This window comes from Echinops telfairi, unplaced genomic scaffold (genome assembly GCF_000313985.2).
Source record: "Echinops telfairi isolate 266 unplaced genomic scaffold, ASM31398v2 ScPeMD7_22;HRSCAF=79, whole genome shotgun sequence".
In the NCBI taxonomy this organism is placed as follows: domain Eukaryota; kingdom Metazoa; phylum Chordata; class Mammalia; order Afrosoricida; family Tenrecidae; genus Echinops; species Echinops telfairi.
This window is the reverse complement of record NW_022103919.1, coordinates 3,126,876-3,140,982: the sequence shown is the minus strand read 5'-3', so window position 1 is coordinate 3,140,982 and position 14,107 is coordinate 3,126,876. Positions and strand designations below refer to the sequence as shown.

Below are 14,107 nucleotides of genomic sequence, written 5' to 3'. Positions count from 1 at the left end.
TAAATAAAACTCTCTCTCTGAAAAAAAAAAGTGACACTCTTGGGAACCTACAGGGGAAGTTCTCAGTCCTATAAGGTGGCCAGAGTCAGTATTGACTCGATGGCAATGAGTTTTTGTTTTTAAAACCTCTGTAATTTTATCTTCCATATATATGGGGGGAACCCCCAAAAACAGACCCCCCCCCAAAGCTATATATTAATTTTTTTCTTTTGGCAAAACAACCTTATCGCCTTCAAAGTACTCTCCATGACACTTAATACATTTGTCAAATCTGTGATTCCATTCCTGGAAACATTTCTCGAACTCATCTGTGTGGATGCTGACAGCACCTCCCTCATTTTTTTTCTTCACCTCTTCTGTGTCGTCAAATCGCTGTCCTTTCATGTCCCTCTCTATTCGAGGAAACAAAAAGAAGTCGCATGGAGCGAGGTCAGGTGAGTGAGGTACGTGGGGAAAGAGAGGCATGTGTTTTTTTGCTAAAAACTGACAAACTGGGTTGGCTGTGCGAGCAGGTGCATGGTGGTGGTGGCAAAACTAGTCCCCCATCTGGCACAAGTCAGCAGGCCTTTTTTATCGCACACTGTTATGAAATCTTTTCAGAAAGCTTGATTAGCAGTCTGACCTGGTGGAACAAACTACAAATGCACTATCCCCCTCACATAAAAAAACAAACAAAAAAACCAATGAGCATTGTCTTGATCTTTGACTTCACTTGACGAGCTTTTGGTGGGCGAGGTGACAAGGTTGTCCTCCACTGGCTTGATTAATGTTTGCTTCCAGGGTCTAAGAATAGCACCATGTTTCATCACCCAGTAATGACCTTGGGAGGAAAAAAAGCAAGTCCGGGTTGCTCTGGGGCTGTTCTTTCAAAGCATGGCACTCAAAATGCTTTTTCCCGGTCAGTCAGAACCCGAGGCACAAATGTCCCAGTGACGACCAACCCTTCTCATTCCCATATCTTCCATTAAAATCCGTTGGACTGGGCTCCAAGAGAGCCCAGGGAACTTCCCATCAATGGTCTGTCGCCTGTCTTTAAGCACAAGTGCACGAATTTGGTCGACATTTTCGTCCATTCAGGAAGTCGACAGATGTCCAGAAAGAAGTTTGTCATCAATTGACATTTCATCTTTTTTGAAATGAACAAACCACTCATACGCTTGAGTTTTCCCCATAGTGCAGTCCTTATGGGCTTTGTTAATATCACAACAGTTTCTGCAGCATTATTTCCCCAAGCAGGAGAAAAGTACACAGCTGCATACTGTTTCCCTTAAATTGACCGTCCATTGCAAAAAAACAAGGCTGGATTGAAAAAATTCCCTGTGACCAGAGAACCTTCCCAGGCGATGCCACTGGGTGCACTAACTCAGACCAAGTTGCCCGAAAGCCCTGTCCAGCAGAGCTTTTTCCCGTTTGGGGGGTGGGTACCCCCTCTTACTCTCTCTACCCTCAAATCCTATACATTTCTGAAACCTGCTCATTTGATACTGTTTTCATAGCATGCTGTGGAGGGACAGGCAGATAAAGCAAATCTTCCAAACCCTTTTACTGGCCATTGTCCTTCATTGTCTGTGATACTTCACATGCAATCAATCCCCTTTTGATGGATATCTGGATTGTTTCCAAAATTTCATCATTTCCACCCAAAAAGAAAAGAACGGCGGCTTTTCTCTTGGCCTGCAATTCGGCCAGGTTCTCAGCAGCCTTGTCAATGCGTCTAGTGGTTCATCTTTTTGGAGTCTGCCCTAAGGAAATAATCCTAAGTGAACAGAACAGAAATTCTTTCTACACGGAGATGCTGCGGAAGTGGAGACCCACAAACAAACAGCTAAGTCCCCACTAGCTGCCGACGAGTCCAGGGGTCCTCAAACTTTTTAAACAGGGGGCCAGTTCACTGTCCCTCAGACCGTTGGAGGGCCGGACTATAGTTAAAAAAACTATGAACAAATTCCTATGCACACTGCACATATCTTATTTTGAAGTAAAAAAACAAACGGGGCAAAAACACCCAGCGGGCCGGATAAATGTCCTCGGCGGGCCGCAGTTTGAGGACCCCTGATGTAGACTATGCGAGGACACAGAAGCATACCTGCCACTATTAAGAGAACAAAGGGCATGTTAATATATCTAGACAACAAACAGAACTCCACATTGGGGGGAGGGGGTGGGTGGAATGGAAGGAGCAGCCGTGGATGGAAACTTTGTGAAGGGTCATCTTGTCAAAGTCACCACCGTTCTCTGCATCCAGAACTGTACCCCAAGAAATCACAAGACAGATACTAAAAAGGTATCTCCAAGAAGGCGCGTTGACTCGGGGGACAGGGAGAGATGGTGGCCCACTGGGGTGCGGACTAGCGGAGGTCTGGTAAGTGGGTTGAAGGCAACGTTGTTACCACCTAAATGCCTGTCAATAACACTGTAACTTCCTTCCAGCCTTTCCTTGCCTCCACTGTTTAGCTCGTTGACAAGGATGCCCTGCTGGTGGACCCGATCTTTCTGGGTGTAGAGTAGGGGGACTTCCAGTTTCCCTTTGTGGCTTACACTCCTCCCTAACAATCGTGTGTGGTCAAGAACAAAATCATTATCAATAATTTCATTTTCCCACCAGGTGGATCCTTGAAGGGTGTGTACAGAAATCACAACATGACTCTCCGGAAAGAGAAAGCACCTTTTCACCCTTTTCCATAGTCTCTGTGGGAATGCATTGCTTTCACAAGGAAAAGCCAATCCAGCATTTGCCTCTTCAGTGTGGTTATACCTGTCTTCCTGTAAAGGGGCTCGCAGTAGCTTAAAGTAAAACTCTGGGTGCGTGAGGGCTGGACACACGTACGACCAAACACAGGAATTCGCACCCAGGACCCAGAGTGACTGATTTAGATGCCACGATCAAGACCAGGCAATGAGGAGCCCAGCCTCAATTCTGAGTGCTTTGGTGAGTGGGCGGGTGCTGATTTGTTTAGCCACAAGGGTGGAGACAGGGGAGAGAGGACTGTGAAAGGGGTGAATGTGACAAACTGTGTGCAAGCCGTGGAAACTACGGCACTGTCTTTAAAACATCCTGTCAAGGCCGATGTCCCCTCAAAACTCCCCCTTCCCCAGCATGTGAATGTTTACAAAGACAAGGGAGGCAGCGACCTCCCTCAACAGTTCTGATTCAGCCTGCGGGCCGGGAGGTACTGTTCCACATGACCCACCTAAAAGTCCTCAAAATGCCCAAAAGAGTGCAAATAGGAAAAAGGCATCTAAAAAGGTCACAAACGGCTCAAAAGAGGCTGACCCCGCCTACCAGTTGAGGGTGACACCAAGGGAGCATCTCCAATATGCTCTTAGGCAAATTGCTTTCAGGGACCAGTATAGCTCCCCCATCCCAAGAGGCTCTGACTCTGGTCCCTTGGCCTCCATCAATCCGAATCCTCCTCCCTAGCAGTTGGATCCTGCTGAGGCTCCGTTCTAGCATCTGTGAAAGGAGTCACGATACTGCCCGCTCCACAGGGATGCTGAGACTCAGTCAGATAAGGAGGGCAAGCACCTGGACCAATGCTTGGCACACAGTAGGTGCTTCACAAAGAGCTGCCTCCTCCTTAGCATTGTCATTATTCTTGGTGGGAAAGGACTGATGAGGTCAGCAGGGGGCGGGGCGGGGGCGGGGGGCCCTGGAGAGACTGGGGGTCCAGGTAGAGGCAGCACTCTGAGCTGGACGATGCATCGGGGACAGGGATCACCCAGTCAGCGTGGCTGTCTGGTCCACAGTGGGCAGCCGAGGGCCTGCTCAGCAGATGCTTCTGCCCACAGACCACTGTGGCCATCAGAAAGGGTCCGCTAGGCCCGGCCCGGCCCAGGCGGCCATCATACCTTTTCGCTACACTTTCTGATGGTGGCCGTGAGCTCACTGACTACCATATCCACACACTTGATACCGGGCTCTTTGAGCTTCTGCACCTGCTTTTTCACTGTGGCTTCAAAAGCGAGGTCAGGTGTGAAGAGGCCCGTCCTGCACCCAGGGAAGAGGAGGGGCCACGGCAGGGAGAGGAGGGCAGTGAGAGCCAAGCGGGGAGCCGGGATTGGGGGGATCGGGGGGGATGGCATGGGGCGTGGGGGAAGAGAGACATCGACACAGAGAGAGAGAAACAGAAGACAATGTGAGCGTGGGACCGGCCCTCCCTGCAGCCACGCCACCCGGGGTGGACACCTCCCAGGTGCAGGAAGGCCCCGCCCCAAGGCTCTGAGGCCTGGCTGGAGGGTCTGGGGGGCCAAGGTCCTTAGTGCAGAGCTTCTCCCGAGCTCCCACCCTGCCCGTCTCCCCTCTGCAGCTACTCTGGGCCCTGCCCTCTCTTTCCCAAGGCCGTCTTTGGCCATAGCTTGGGGTCCTCATAAAGGGAAGACCCAAAGCCTAGACAAAGCCTAGACCCCCTTCACCAATCCTGCTCAACCTCGGCTTTCCCAGTGGCTGCTACCTTCTCTTCATCCTGGGCCCAAAGGCTCTTGCCCCATCTCCTAGATCTATCACGGTTGCTTTGCCCAGTTGCCCAGGCGGTGCCCAGTGCCCTGCCCGACTTCTGGAGCCTCCATTCACAGAGATGACGGTGCTGCTGGTGCCCCCCGTCCCTGCGCCCCCCCACCCCCAAGTGGCGGCCTGGCTGCCTGACATCCCCACACCAGCTCTGCTCTGCTCATGCCCGGGCCTCTCCTCCTGGAGAAACTCAGCTCAGAAAGACAGAAAGAGAGATGAGGAAAGAGAAGGAGAGGAGGTGGCGGGAGCGGGGGGCCCGGGACAGCAGTGGGGAGGGAGAAAGAGGGAGGCTGTGGGGTGGATTCGAAGATGCACTGGGCTTGGGGAACAAAGCTCTGGCCTCCGGGAACAGCCCTGCCACCGCCTAGCTGTGTGACCTTGTGCGGGTACTTGGATCTCCTGGGCATCTGCGGTGCAGTGGGCACCACTTCTCTGCCCAGCCCTCCTTGCATGGCTCTGTGGCAGACAAGATAGGGCTCTGTCCCTGGAAGGCCAGATGTGGATGGAAGGGAAGGGGGGCGAGTGCTGAGTGAGGGTCCCGAGTGAGGGTGGAGTGAAGATGGGAAGGATGCAGGGGAGCGGAAGTCAGGGGACCTGCTAGACCTGGGACCTTTGCACACCTCCAGCTGCCCAGGCCCCAGATTGTGCCCCACCCCCACCCCAGAAGGCCCTGTACTTGTCTTCAAAACCAAGGTCTCCCTAAGACTCATCCTGGGAACCCCTAAAGCTGACATCATCTCTGAGGACAGGAAGGGGCTCCAGGGTCCCCTCTGTGCTGGGAAAGCTCAGAGTGCATAGCCAGCCATCACACCTGCCTTACCAACCGCTAGTCCCCATCTTCAGGGCCTCGGGGCTGGGGAGGTGGGCGAGGCAGTCCCCTCTCCTGGTCCTTGGCGGGTTGCCTCCCCCACCCCGCTGGGGTCTGTACATGCTACTGAGGAGGCAGTGGGGGGCATGGGGAAGGGGCGCCTGGCAGCAGTGCAGGGTGGGGGCAGAGGCGGGGACTGGCCCGGCCGCTGGGTTACCTTCTTGGTGCACTGTCTAACGGTGCTGATTAGCTCCGAGATAACCATGTCCACACACTTGAGACACGGTTCTCGGATCTTCTTCACCTGCTTTTTCACAATGGTCTCAAAGGCCATGTCTGGGGTGAACAGCCCTGTTCTGAACGCCCGGAGCGGGAGAAGGGCACAGTGTCACCGGCCGGGGTCCCTCCCCAAGGCCCTGCGATCCCCCCACCCCACCCCTACAGGGTCCTCCCACTACCCCTCTTGGAGCCTCAGGTGTAATATGGGCAGGTCGTGTGTGTTGTGGGAGGGGCTTTCAATCCCTGCTCTTCAAGGCGAGAGCCAGTTGCAGTGTGTCGGCTGTGTTCGCTGCGCTTGCTCGGAGAACTCTGTTCCTACAGGGGTTCTCTGGTAGAAATGGACTGAAAACCGCCTGCCTGGCCCTCCTGATGGATCTTTCCAGGAATCGAGCATCATCTTTCAATCCCTAAAACCAAACTCACTGCCATCGAGTCGACGGCGACTCCCAGGGGCCCAGGGGGACAGGGTTGAACTGCCCCTGTGAGTTTCTGGAACCATCATTTGGGGGGAGCGGAGAGCCCTGTCTTTCTCCCTAGGAATGGCTGGTGGTTTCAAACTGCTAACCTCACAGTTAGCAGCACAACGGGTAACCACGACCAGGGCTTTTTATTTCAATACTAAGGGAGATGTTCTGTCCTTCCTGTGTTTTGGTCAATGCAGTTTTCAGCATGCGAATTCCACATCCGACCTGAAAACGGCGCCCGCATGTGGGCGAGGGCCGTTTGGTCTGAGATATTGCCTAGCACGGAGTAGGCTCTATACATTGTGTGTGTTGACTAGCTCTGTTGAGGGAACACAATGCAAATCCGGGTCCCTGAGAGGAGTCTGGGTGTCCCAATCCCCCTTCCTGATCGGAGGGAGCTGGGGTTGGCTGGCAGGAGGGGCGCTGAATAGGATCCTCTTCAGGCTAATGGGCAGGTAGAGAGTGGAGCGGACTTGCCCCGTGGTGACATTACAAAGGAATATAGACCAGCACCTATAGGCTCTGCCCCCGGTTCCACTCAGTGCTTTGGGCAGTTTTACTCTCCCCACCTGGCTAAGACTGGGTGGTGCTCTCTGCCTGTAGGTGAGCAGGAAGCTTAACCCCAGAATGCGTCTCCCTGCACCTGTGCCTTGCACTCTGCCCAGCTAGTCCAGCCTCTAGGCCCTGCTCCCAAGGGCAGAAAAGGGGGACAGGAGGTTGTAGGAAAAGGGGTGACCTAAACCTCCCATCCCTCTCTCCCAGCGAGGGCCTGTCAAAGTGAGAGCCAGAGAATCAAGGTTGAAGGGATTGGGAACCAGCCTTCTAGGGTCTTTCTGAAGGAGACCTAGTCCATCACTCCCTGTGCCTCTGAGCTAGGCTCCCTTGCCTTCCAGGATTCAGCCCCCACCCCCTTCCTGGTCCCAATACATGCCTAATGCCATGGATATTCTTGATGGCATAGCTGATCTCCCGTCTGAGTTCCTTCTCGTCAAACTCCATCTGTGTCGGGGAAGCAGAGAGACAGCTGGTCAAAGCCGGTCACCGATACTTGGGGGAGGTCATGACAGGGTCTGTCCCACGGCTGGGCATCAAGGGCCTCCAATTTGGTCAGCAAGGGAGAGAGATCGAGAGCGAGAGAGAAACAGACTCTTGCTGAAGAGGGTCCTAAGTCTGCCTGCCCTACCTTGACCAACTCAAAGGGGAAGCGCTCGTGGAAGATGCGGTTGATTCGGGCTCCTCCCGAGAGCTCATAGGTGTCGATCTGGTCTCCCGAGCCCTCGATGCGCTTCTCAAAGTCCACGGCAAACTGCTGGACCATCCTGGGGGGAGAGGGGTGTGGCCTGAGGGACAGAAGCAGCCTGTGGAGGGACCTTGGGGAACTGAAGGTGGTGCAGAGATGCGTGTGTGGGTTGAGGGGGGAGGAGTCTCAGCGTTGGGTGGGGGCTGGGGGTCAGGGAGAGCCTCACTGTAGCAGCGCCTTGGTCTTGCGAGCCGGGTCATCTGGGCGGAAGTTCTTGTACTCGTCCACCTCCTTCTCGATGGACAGCAGCTGGCTCTGCAGCTTGTTCCTCAGCCCAGGCAACGTGTCCCGAATGTGGTTTGTCAATTGCTGGGAGTGCAGCAAGAAAGGGGTCAAGGCCAGGATCATAGACGCCAATGACCACAGCATCAAGTAGAGACAAAGATGCCAGGGGCTCATGTGGATGTGGGGAGGTGGCGAGCTATCAGGGGCAGCTGCAGCCCTACCCACGGCTGCCCAGCCCAGCAGAATGAAAGCTGAGGTATCCATTGAATCAATTGCCAAATAGCTTCATTTTCAACACAAGCCAGAAATCTGGATTTTTGTGTGCAATTATCCAATTTTGAACTAATTTAATCTTCTTCCTGATAGTATAAGGACCGCTGCCTGGTGGCATCGTGGGTTACACCTTGGGCTGCTAACTTGCAAGGTCAGCAGTTTGAAACCAAAGATGAGACTTTCTCTTCCTGTAAAGAGTGAGTCTCAGGAATCCACAGGATTCCTGCTCTGTCCCAGGGGTTTCTGTGAGAAGGAGTTGACCTGAGAGCAGAGAGTTTGGTCTCAATCAGGGCAAAGCAAATGCATTGTGGTGGGAGGATGGGAGGATGGCTCACGGCCATCGAGTCGATGCTGACCCACAGCGACCCAAAGGACAGGGTGGAACTGCCCCTGTGAGATTCAGAGACTGTAACTCTTTATGGGAATAGAAAGCCCGGTGTTTCTCCCTCGAAGAGACTGGTGGTTTTGAACTGCTGACCTTGCAGCTAGCAGCCCAACGTGTAACCACTATGCCACCAGGCTCCTCAGCCTGAATTAAGGCATGCACGCACAGGCGTGGCACATCCCTGGAAGCCCCATTCCAGGTGGAGAAGCACCCCAGGGGACCCCTGGCATGCCGCTCCCCTGTCTCCAGACAAACCTCTCCCTGGTTCACCGGGGACCAGAGTCTTCAGCTGAGAACATGTCATTCCGGGTCCCCAAACCCTTACCAACCCTCCATGCACAGAGTCCTGGTCTCCCCACTCTGAGGGTTAGGCTGTGTGTCCGAGCTCCCTCCCTAGGTTGCAGTGAGGAAGAGGTCAGAAAAGGACTCACGGTGTGAGTATGGGTCATGTTGGCTGACTGACCTCACCCCAATCATTGTCTCCTGCTGGTTCCCCCAGCCCCCACCCCACCTGGCCTGAGCACCCACCTGGTTGAGGACCTTCTGCAGGTAGGGTGTGCCCATGCGGTCAGCCAAGTGGCGGTAGGATGGGTGGGAGAGGAAAAACTTTCGCTCAGCAGCCAGGGCGGCTGTGATGTCCTTCTTGCCATCGATGTCCTTCTGGCTCCGGTTCACCACCCCGATATAACCTGGGGACCGCACCGGGTCCAGGTCAGGGGACAAGCAGCCTTGCCGAGGGGTAGGGGACAGTGGTCAGGGTCAGGCAGGGACCTGCCTACCTCTGCGCAGGGGGAGCAGCTTGTTCTCCAGCACATCGCGGGCGTCTGTACCCTCATCCATCAGGTCCAGCTTAGTGATGACCCCGATGGTGCGCTGACCTGCGGGAGGGTCAGCCAAGCCTGAGCCTGCTCTCACACACAGGCCCCCACACATCCCACTCCAATCCCACGCCCTCCACCCTGGCTCCCCTCTCCCCCTCCCGCCCTGCCCACTCCCTCACGTCCCTGCTCCCACTCTCCCGGAACCCTCATCAGTTCTCCCCAGTAAACCCCTGTCTGAACCCGTCACCATCCTGTTGAGACCGTCCAAGTGGCTCCTTCTGATGTTGAGACAAGATGCCCGCAGCCCTGGCCTCGGAGGCTTGGTAGGAACCTACCCTGGGGGTCCACCTCCTTGGCGATCTTGAGGGCATCGGAGTTCGCCAGGTCGGAGTTGGCGGGCGACACGGCCAGGATGAGGCAGTTCTCTTTGGTGACGAACTGCATGAGCATGTCCCGAATCTGGAACTCGATGTCAGCAGGCTGGTCCCCCACCGGGACCTTGGTCATTCCGGGCAGGTCCACCAGAGTCAGGTTCAGCACTGGACAGGGCAGTGAGAGGGCGCGGATGACCGTGGGTGAGTGGAGTTGGGAGCAGGTGTGGAGAGAATTCCCGTGGGAATCGCGATGGGCGGAGCAGGCGGCAGTTGGGCGTGGGTGAGCGTGGGGCGTGGCCATGGGTGGGAGGAGTCATGACAGGGTGGAGCTTGGGTTGCAGCGCAGCGCTGGGACCGGGTCACTGAGGGGCGGGAATCTGCAAGGTTCAAGTTGGGTGGGGCCTGCAAAGGGGCGGGGCCTATAAAGGTGTTTGAAGGGGCGGGGCGGGGCGGGGGCGGGGCCGGGGGCGGGGCCGGGCCCGGGCCTCCCTACCGTGTGGTGAGTAGACTCGGAGGTTGATGGGCACAGGAGAGATGCCCTTGTTGGTGCCGGTGACCCGGTCCGTTTCAGCCTCGATCTCCAGACGCACCTCCTCGAAGTCGGTGAATTTCTTACCCTTGCAGTGCAGGAACTCGGCATATTCTACTCGATCAGCGGGCCGGGGGGGAAGAGCGTAGGCATCAAAGCCCAGAACCCCACCTGGATTTCTCCCCTATCAGAAGGAAACCCACTCCCCTTGTCTCACTCCCCCTCTCCCAACCAAGACTTCTCTCTCCCACCAGAACCTGTCCTAGCCAAGTATTTTCAAACCCATTCTTCAAATGGGGGCGGGGGCAAAGAGGGGGAGCTCCTGGCCAAGGTCTAACAGAAAGCAAGGTCAGTGGCTGGCCCTGGGAGCCCCGCGAGAGGCTGGGGGTGGGGGCCGAGGACACGTACCTGTGGAAGAATTGACCAGCTGCAGGACCAGGGGGCGGCGGGTGACAATGCCGGATCCTCGAGGCAGAAAGTCCCTACAAGGAGTTGGGAGTCAGAGGGAGATTGAGAGGGCTCTCTCCAAAACTCCCCGAAAGTTCTGGCTTCCACCGCTCAACTTAGCCAGGGGGCTTCAGGGCACTCCTTGGATGGACATGGAGGTTCAGAAGCATAGGAAGCGTGTCCCCTGCACCCCTCATTTTTCCTGAGCCACGGGATTTATGCAGCTGAGCTGCTAAGAGACAAGACCAACCCTTTCCCAGACTGCTCTCAGACATGTCTGGTTTGTTCGGAGCCAATAGGAAATCCCTGCACCAACTTGACCACTGCTGTTCAGCCTGAGAGAAACTGAGGCATGTGGGACCCCACCTGCTGATGTGTCCATGTTTAAGCGTCATCCAAAAGGAAAGGGGCCTGTACTTCCTCCCTTCCCTCCAGGGAAGGGCGGCATCTCACTTCCCCTTCCCTGGGCCCAGCTGGCTGGATCTGAGGACACAGAGGATGCTGGGAAGGAGGCAGAGGAAAGCACCCGTATTTCCAAAGTGCCCACTGTGTGCCAGGTGCTTTGTGGGCAAGCGTCTCATGGAGACAGTGGCCTCATGAAGCAGCCGAGGAGACGGAGGTTCTGAGACATCCCAGTTGCAGTCTGTACCTAGTAGAACAGACCCTGAGCCCAGGTCTGCTTGACTCTGTAGTACAAGCCCTCCCTCTGCCCTTCATCCCTCTGAGGAAGTGGAATGAGGGGTCCCACAGGCACCCCTTGCTCCTAGGCCTGACAGTGCAGACCTCGAACATGTGCTTGAACCGATGCCGTACCTGGCATCAGCTGTCCCTGGCTGACTCTTCAGGGTGTGGGTTCTGTCTGTCTTGTCAGTTCTTCTCATCCCTCCCAGCCCTGCCCCGCCCAGGCCATCACAAGCCTAAGGGTGGGGGCATCTCCAAGGATCAGCCTGGAGAATCAGAAGTCACAGGATCTTCAGGACCCAGAAAAGGGGAAGCAGCCGGAGCCCAAGCAGCTGCAGAGATCCAGCTAGCTAGCATGTTCGTGCAGAGGTGGCAGAGGCCCAAGAGGGGAATGGACATGCGCAGACTCACACACATCCCTAGTTCTGCCCATCAGACTCATACTCGGGCAGAGCTGAGGCCAGAACTCCGGTCTCCTGCCCCCTGCCCAGAACCTTGCCTGGCCCTACTACGCTCCCTGCATCCCAGACAACAGACTAGACCCAGGACTCCTAGGTTCAGGGGCTCTCTTGGGGGCTGGGGAAGCCTCTGCTGATGCCAGTCTTCATCCTGCCCCACCTCTGGGGAGAGCAGAGGCTGCTGGGAAGAGTCATGGGAGAGTCCAGGCTGGAGCTGAGGGAACTGCTCTAAAGGGCTTGAAGGGGGAGGGGATAAAGCATGCATTTGTTAACACTTTTTCAGGCACCAGCTAAGTCTGTCCACTCTCGCAAGGCTGTGAGCGGCAGGTGCACAGGAACTGCCTGGTTCTGTCCACTTCTGTAGCCCAGTGCCCAGCAAAGGGCTCCCTGCACGGGCGGCGCTCACTCCGTCCAGTGAATCCCTAAGCCGTCTACACCGCGCTCTCCTCTGGCAATTATCACCTCCACTTTACAGATGAAGAAACAGAGGCTTGGAGAGCTGAGGTGACCAAACTAAAGAGCTGGGACTCAAACCTGAGCATCCGTTGGGCCCCAGAGCCCAGGGAACTTCCCATCAAGCCGTGCCGTCCCCTCAAAGCAAGGAGCCAGACTTAGCTCTTGAGAGAACTCAATTCTGGGAGCAGCTGCGTGGTGCCAGGCCCTGGGGATGGGAGATGAGTCAGGCAGCACCCCCCACTTCCACCCCCACCCAGGAGCGCGTGGTGCTGGGCGAGGCAGACAGCAAACAGAATGCAATGCAGTGACATGTGCTAGAGAGGAGGTGTCGCAGGCAGCAGAGGGGTGGTGCTCAGCTGGGGGAGTTCAGGGGCTTCCTGCCGCTGTGGCCTAGCCTTTGTTTTGTTCTCTGGCTCCTTTGGGGGAGGTGACCCCGGTTTAGAGGTCTCTCAGGACTGTGGAGGGAGCACATTTGACTCACAGTGTTGGAGGTGAAAGCCTAGGGTCCACCTCCCTCTTCCACTAGCTCCTCACCCAGAAATACCATGGCAACTACTGTTGTCGTGGAAACGGTGGGAGGGGTGAGAAAGGACAGGACTACCCACAGAGTGCCCCCCCCCTTCCTGGAGATGTGGCCCTTCCCTGGATCTCTCTCCCACGAGGCTTCCCTGCACAGGTCAGCCCACCCAAACTATGTATGGCCCGAGGAGGTGGGGGCTCTGAGATAGTTCATAGAGGGTGCAGGGAAGTGGGTGGTCAAGGGGCCCCTGACAGCCTGCCCCAGTGGCTGGCTCCTGGGGCTACTTAAAGGACAAGCAGCTTATGGGCAGCAGAGATAGAGGGCAGGGCCCTGTCTAGCCAGGTGGAGAGGCCCCACCATGGCTGTGACCTCTGGGCACAGTCTGGCCCAAACGGCCTGCATCAGAATTCCCTGGGCGGCTTGTTAAAATACACGTTCCTCAGACATGGCCAGGTGGCAGGGTGGGGTCTTGGGGCCCCATCTGGATTTCCCACCCGCGCCCTAGGTGGTTTCCGTGTTCCCTGTCAGGTCTGAGGATGGCTGGCTTAGTGGTCTGGGGGCAGAGGCCTTGCGTTTGAATACTGCAAGCCACTTCACCCTCTGGGCCTCAAAGCTCTCAGCTTTAAACCGGACATCCGCTGGAACAGCGGTTCTCAACCTACGGGTCTCGACCCCCCTTTGGGCGTGGCTACGGGAAGGTGGGCGGGGCCTTTTCAAGGTGCGTTGTGGCCCGGGCCTGGTACACAGCCGGTGCTCAGTAGTTCAAGGACCCTGCCATGTGGTGACTCTTGTCCGCAGCCTCTTCTCTCCCCTAATTTCAGCTGGGGGATCGATCCTAATCCCCACAAACCCTCCCATGTCACCCCACTCCAGACCCTGAGTGTAATCTATGGACCGATGGGTGGGAATGCTGGAAATCAAGGAGAAGCTTGCATGGGCTATTTCACTGTGCCAGAGGGTGGGACCGAGGCCCTGAGAGGGGCAGGGAGATATGAGGGCCCTCAGCGATGAAAGGGGGCCCCGGAGGCCTGCTCCCTACCTCCTCGCTTGGCAGAGAGGGAAGAGGACCAGCTGGCTGGCACATATGGCTGTGAACTCCTAGCTCACTGCCAGTCCCTGTGCCCAGCCCAGGACTCGGAATGTTGTAGGTGCTCAGGCAGGATTCCTGGAAGCACCAGGGGGGCTCAGCGTTCCCACAGCTTTGTCCTTTCACTCGGACATGCTCCCTATAGCCCTCTGTTAAGCAGCCCCCAGGGGCTCTTCTGTGGGGGTGGGGGTGGCCACTTAAGCCTCCCACCAGTGCCACCCCCTGCACCTCTCACTGGGAGATGGCAGAACAGGTGCCTGGGGAAGTGTGCGGGGCTCACCAGCCGGGGTGGGTGTGTGGGGTGCCCAGTGTGGGAAGGTGGATGGTGGCATGCCAGCTTTCCCCATCCCCCACTCCTGGGCAGATGGTGGCTTCCCTGGGAGGCCTTGCCTGGCCATCTGCAGGGGCACCTTCATACCTGAAGAAATCAACACCTCCTGGGGCCGGAAAACACCACACACCCTTCTTGGACTTGTTACTGTCAACACCCAAG

At 56.3% G+C, this 14,107-nt stretch overlaps 1 protein-coding gene across 1 annotated transcript in view; it reads right to left on the bottom strand.

Annotated features, from left to right (window-relative positions):
- DNM1 (dynamin 1) overlaps positions 1-10,461 on the bottom strand; it is a gene marked incomplete at its 5' end in the record, with an annotated part of 33,541 nt that extends 23,080 nt beyond the window's left edge. Inside the window, 9 exons of the mRNA XM_045288512.1 lie at positions 5,533-5,671; positions 6,990-7,057; positions 7,242-7,377; positions 7,525-7,667; positions 8,770-8,930; positions 9,021-9,119; positions 9,398-9,601; positions 9,930-10,079; positions 10,374-10,461. Of these exons, the coding sequence (XP_045144447.1) occupies positions 5,533-5,671; positions 6,990-7,057; positions 7,242-7,377; positions 7,525-7,667; positions 8,770-8,930; positions 9,021-9,119; positions 9,398-9,601; positions 9,930-10,079; positions 10,374-10,461 (1,188 nt within the window). The remainder of the gene's footprint in view (positions 1-5,532; positions 5,672-6,989; positions 7,058-7,241; positions 7,378-7,524; positions 7,668-8,769; positions 8,931-9,020; positions 9,120-9,397; positions 9,602-9,929; positions 10,080-10,373) is intronic.
- Between the last annotated feature and the right edge of the window lie 3,646 nt (positions 10,462-14,107).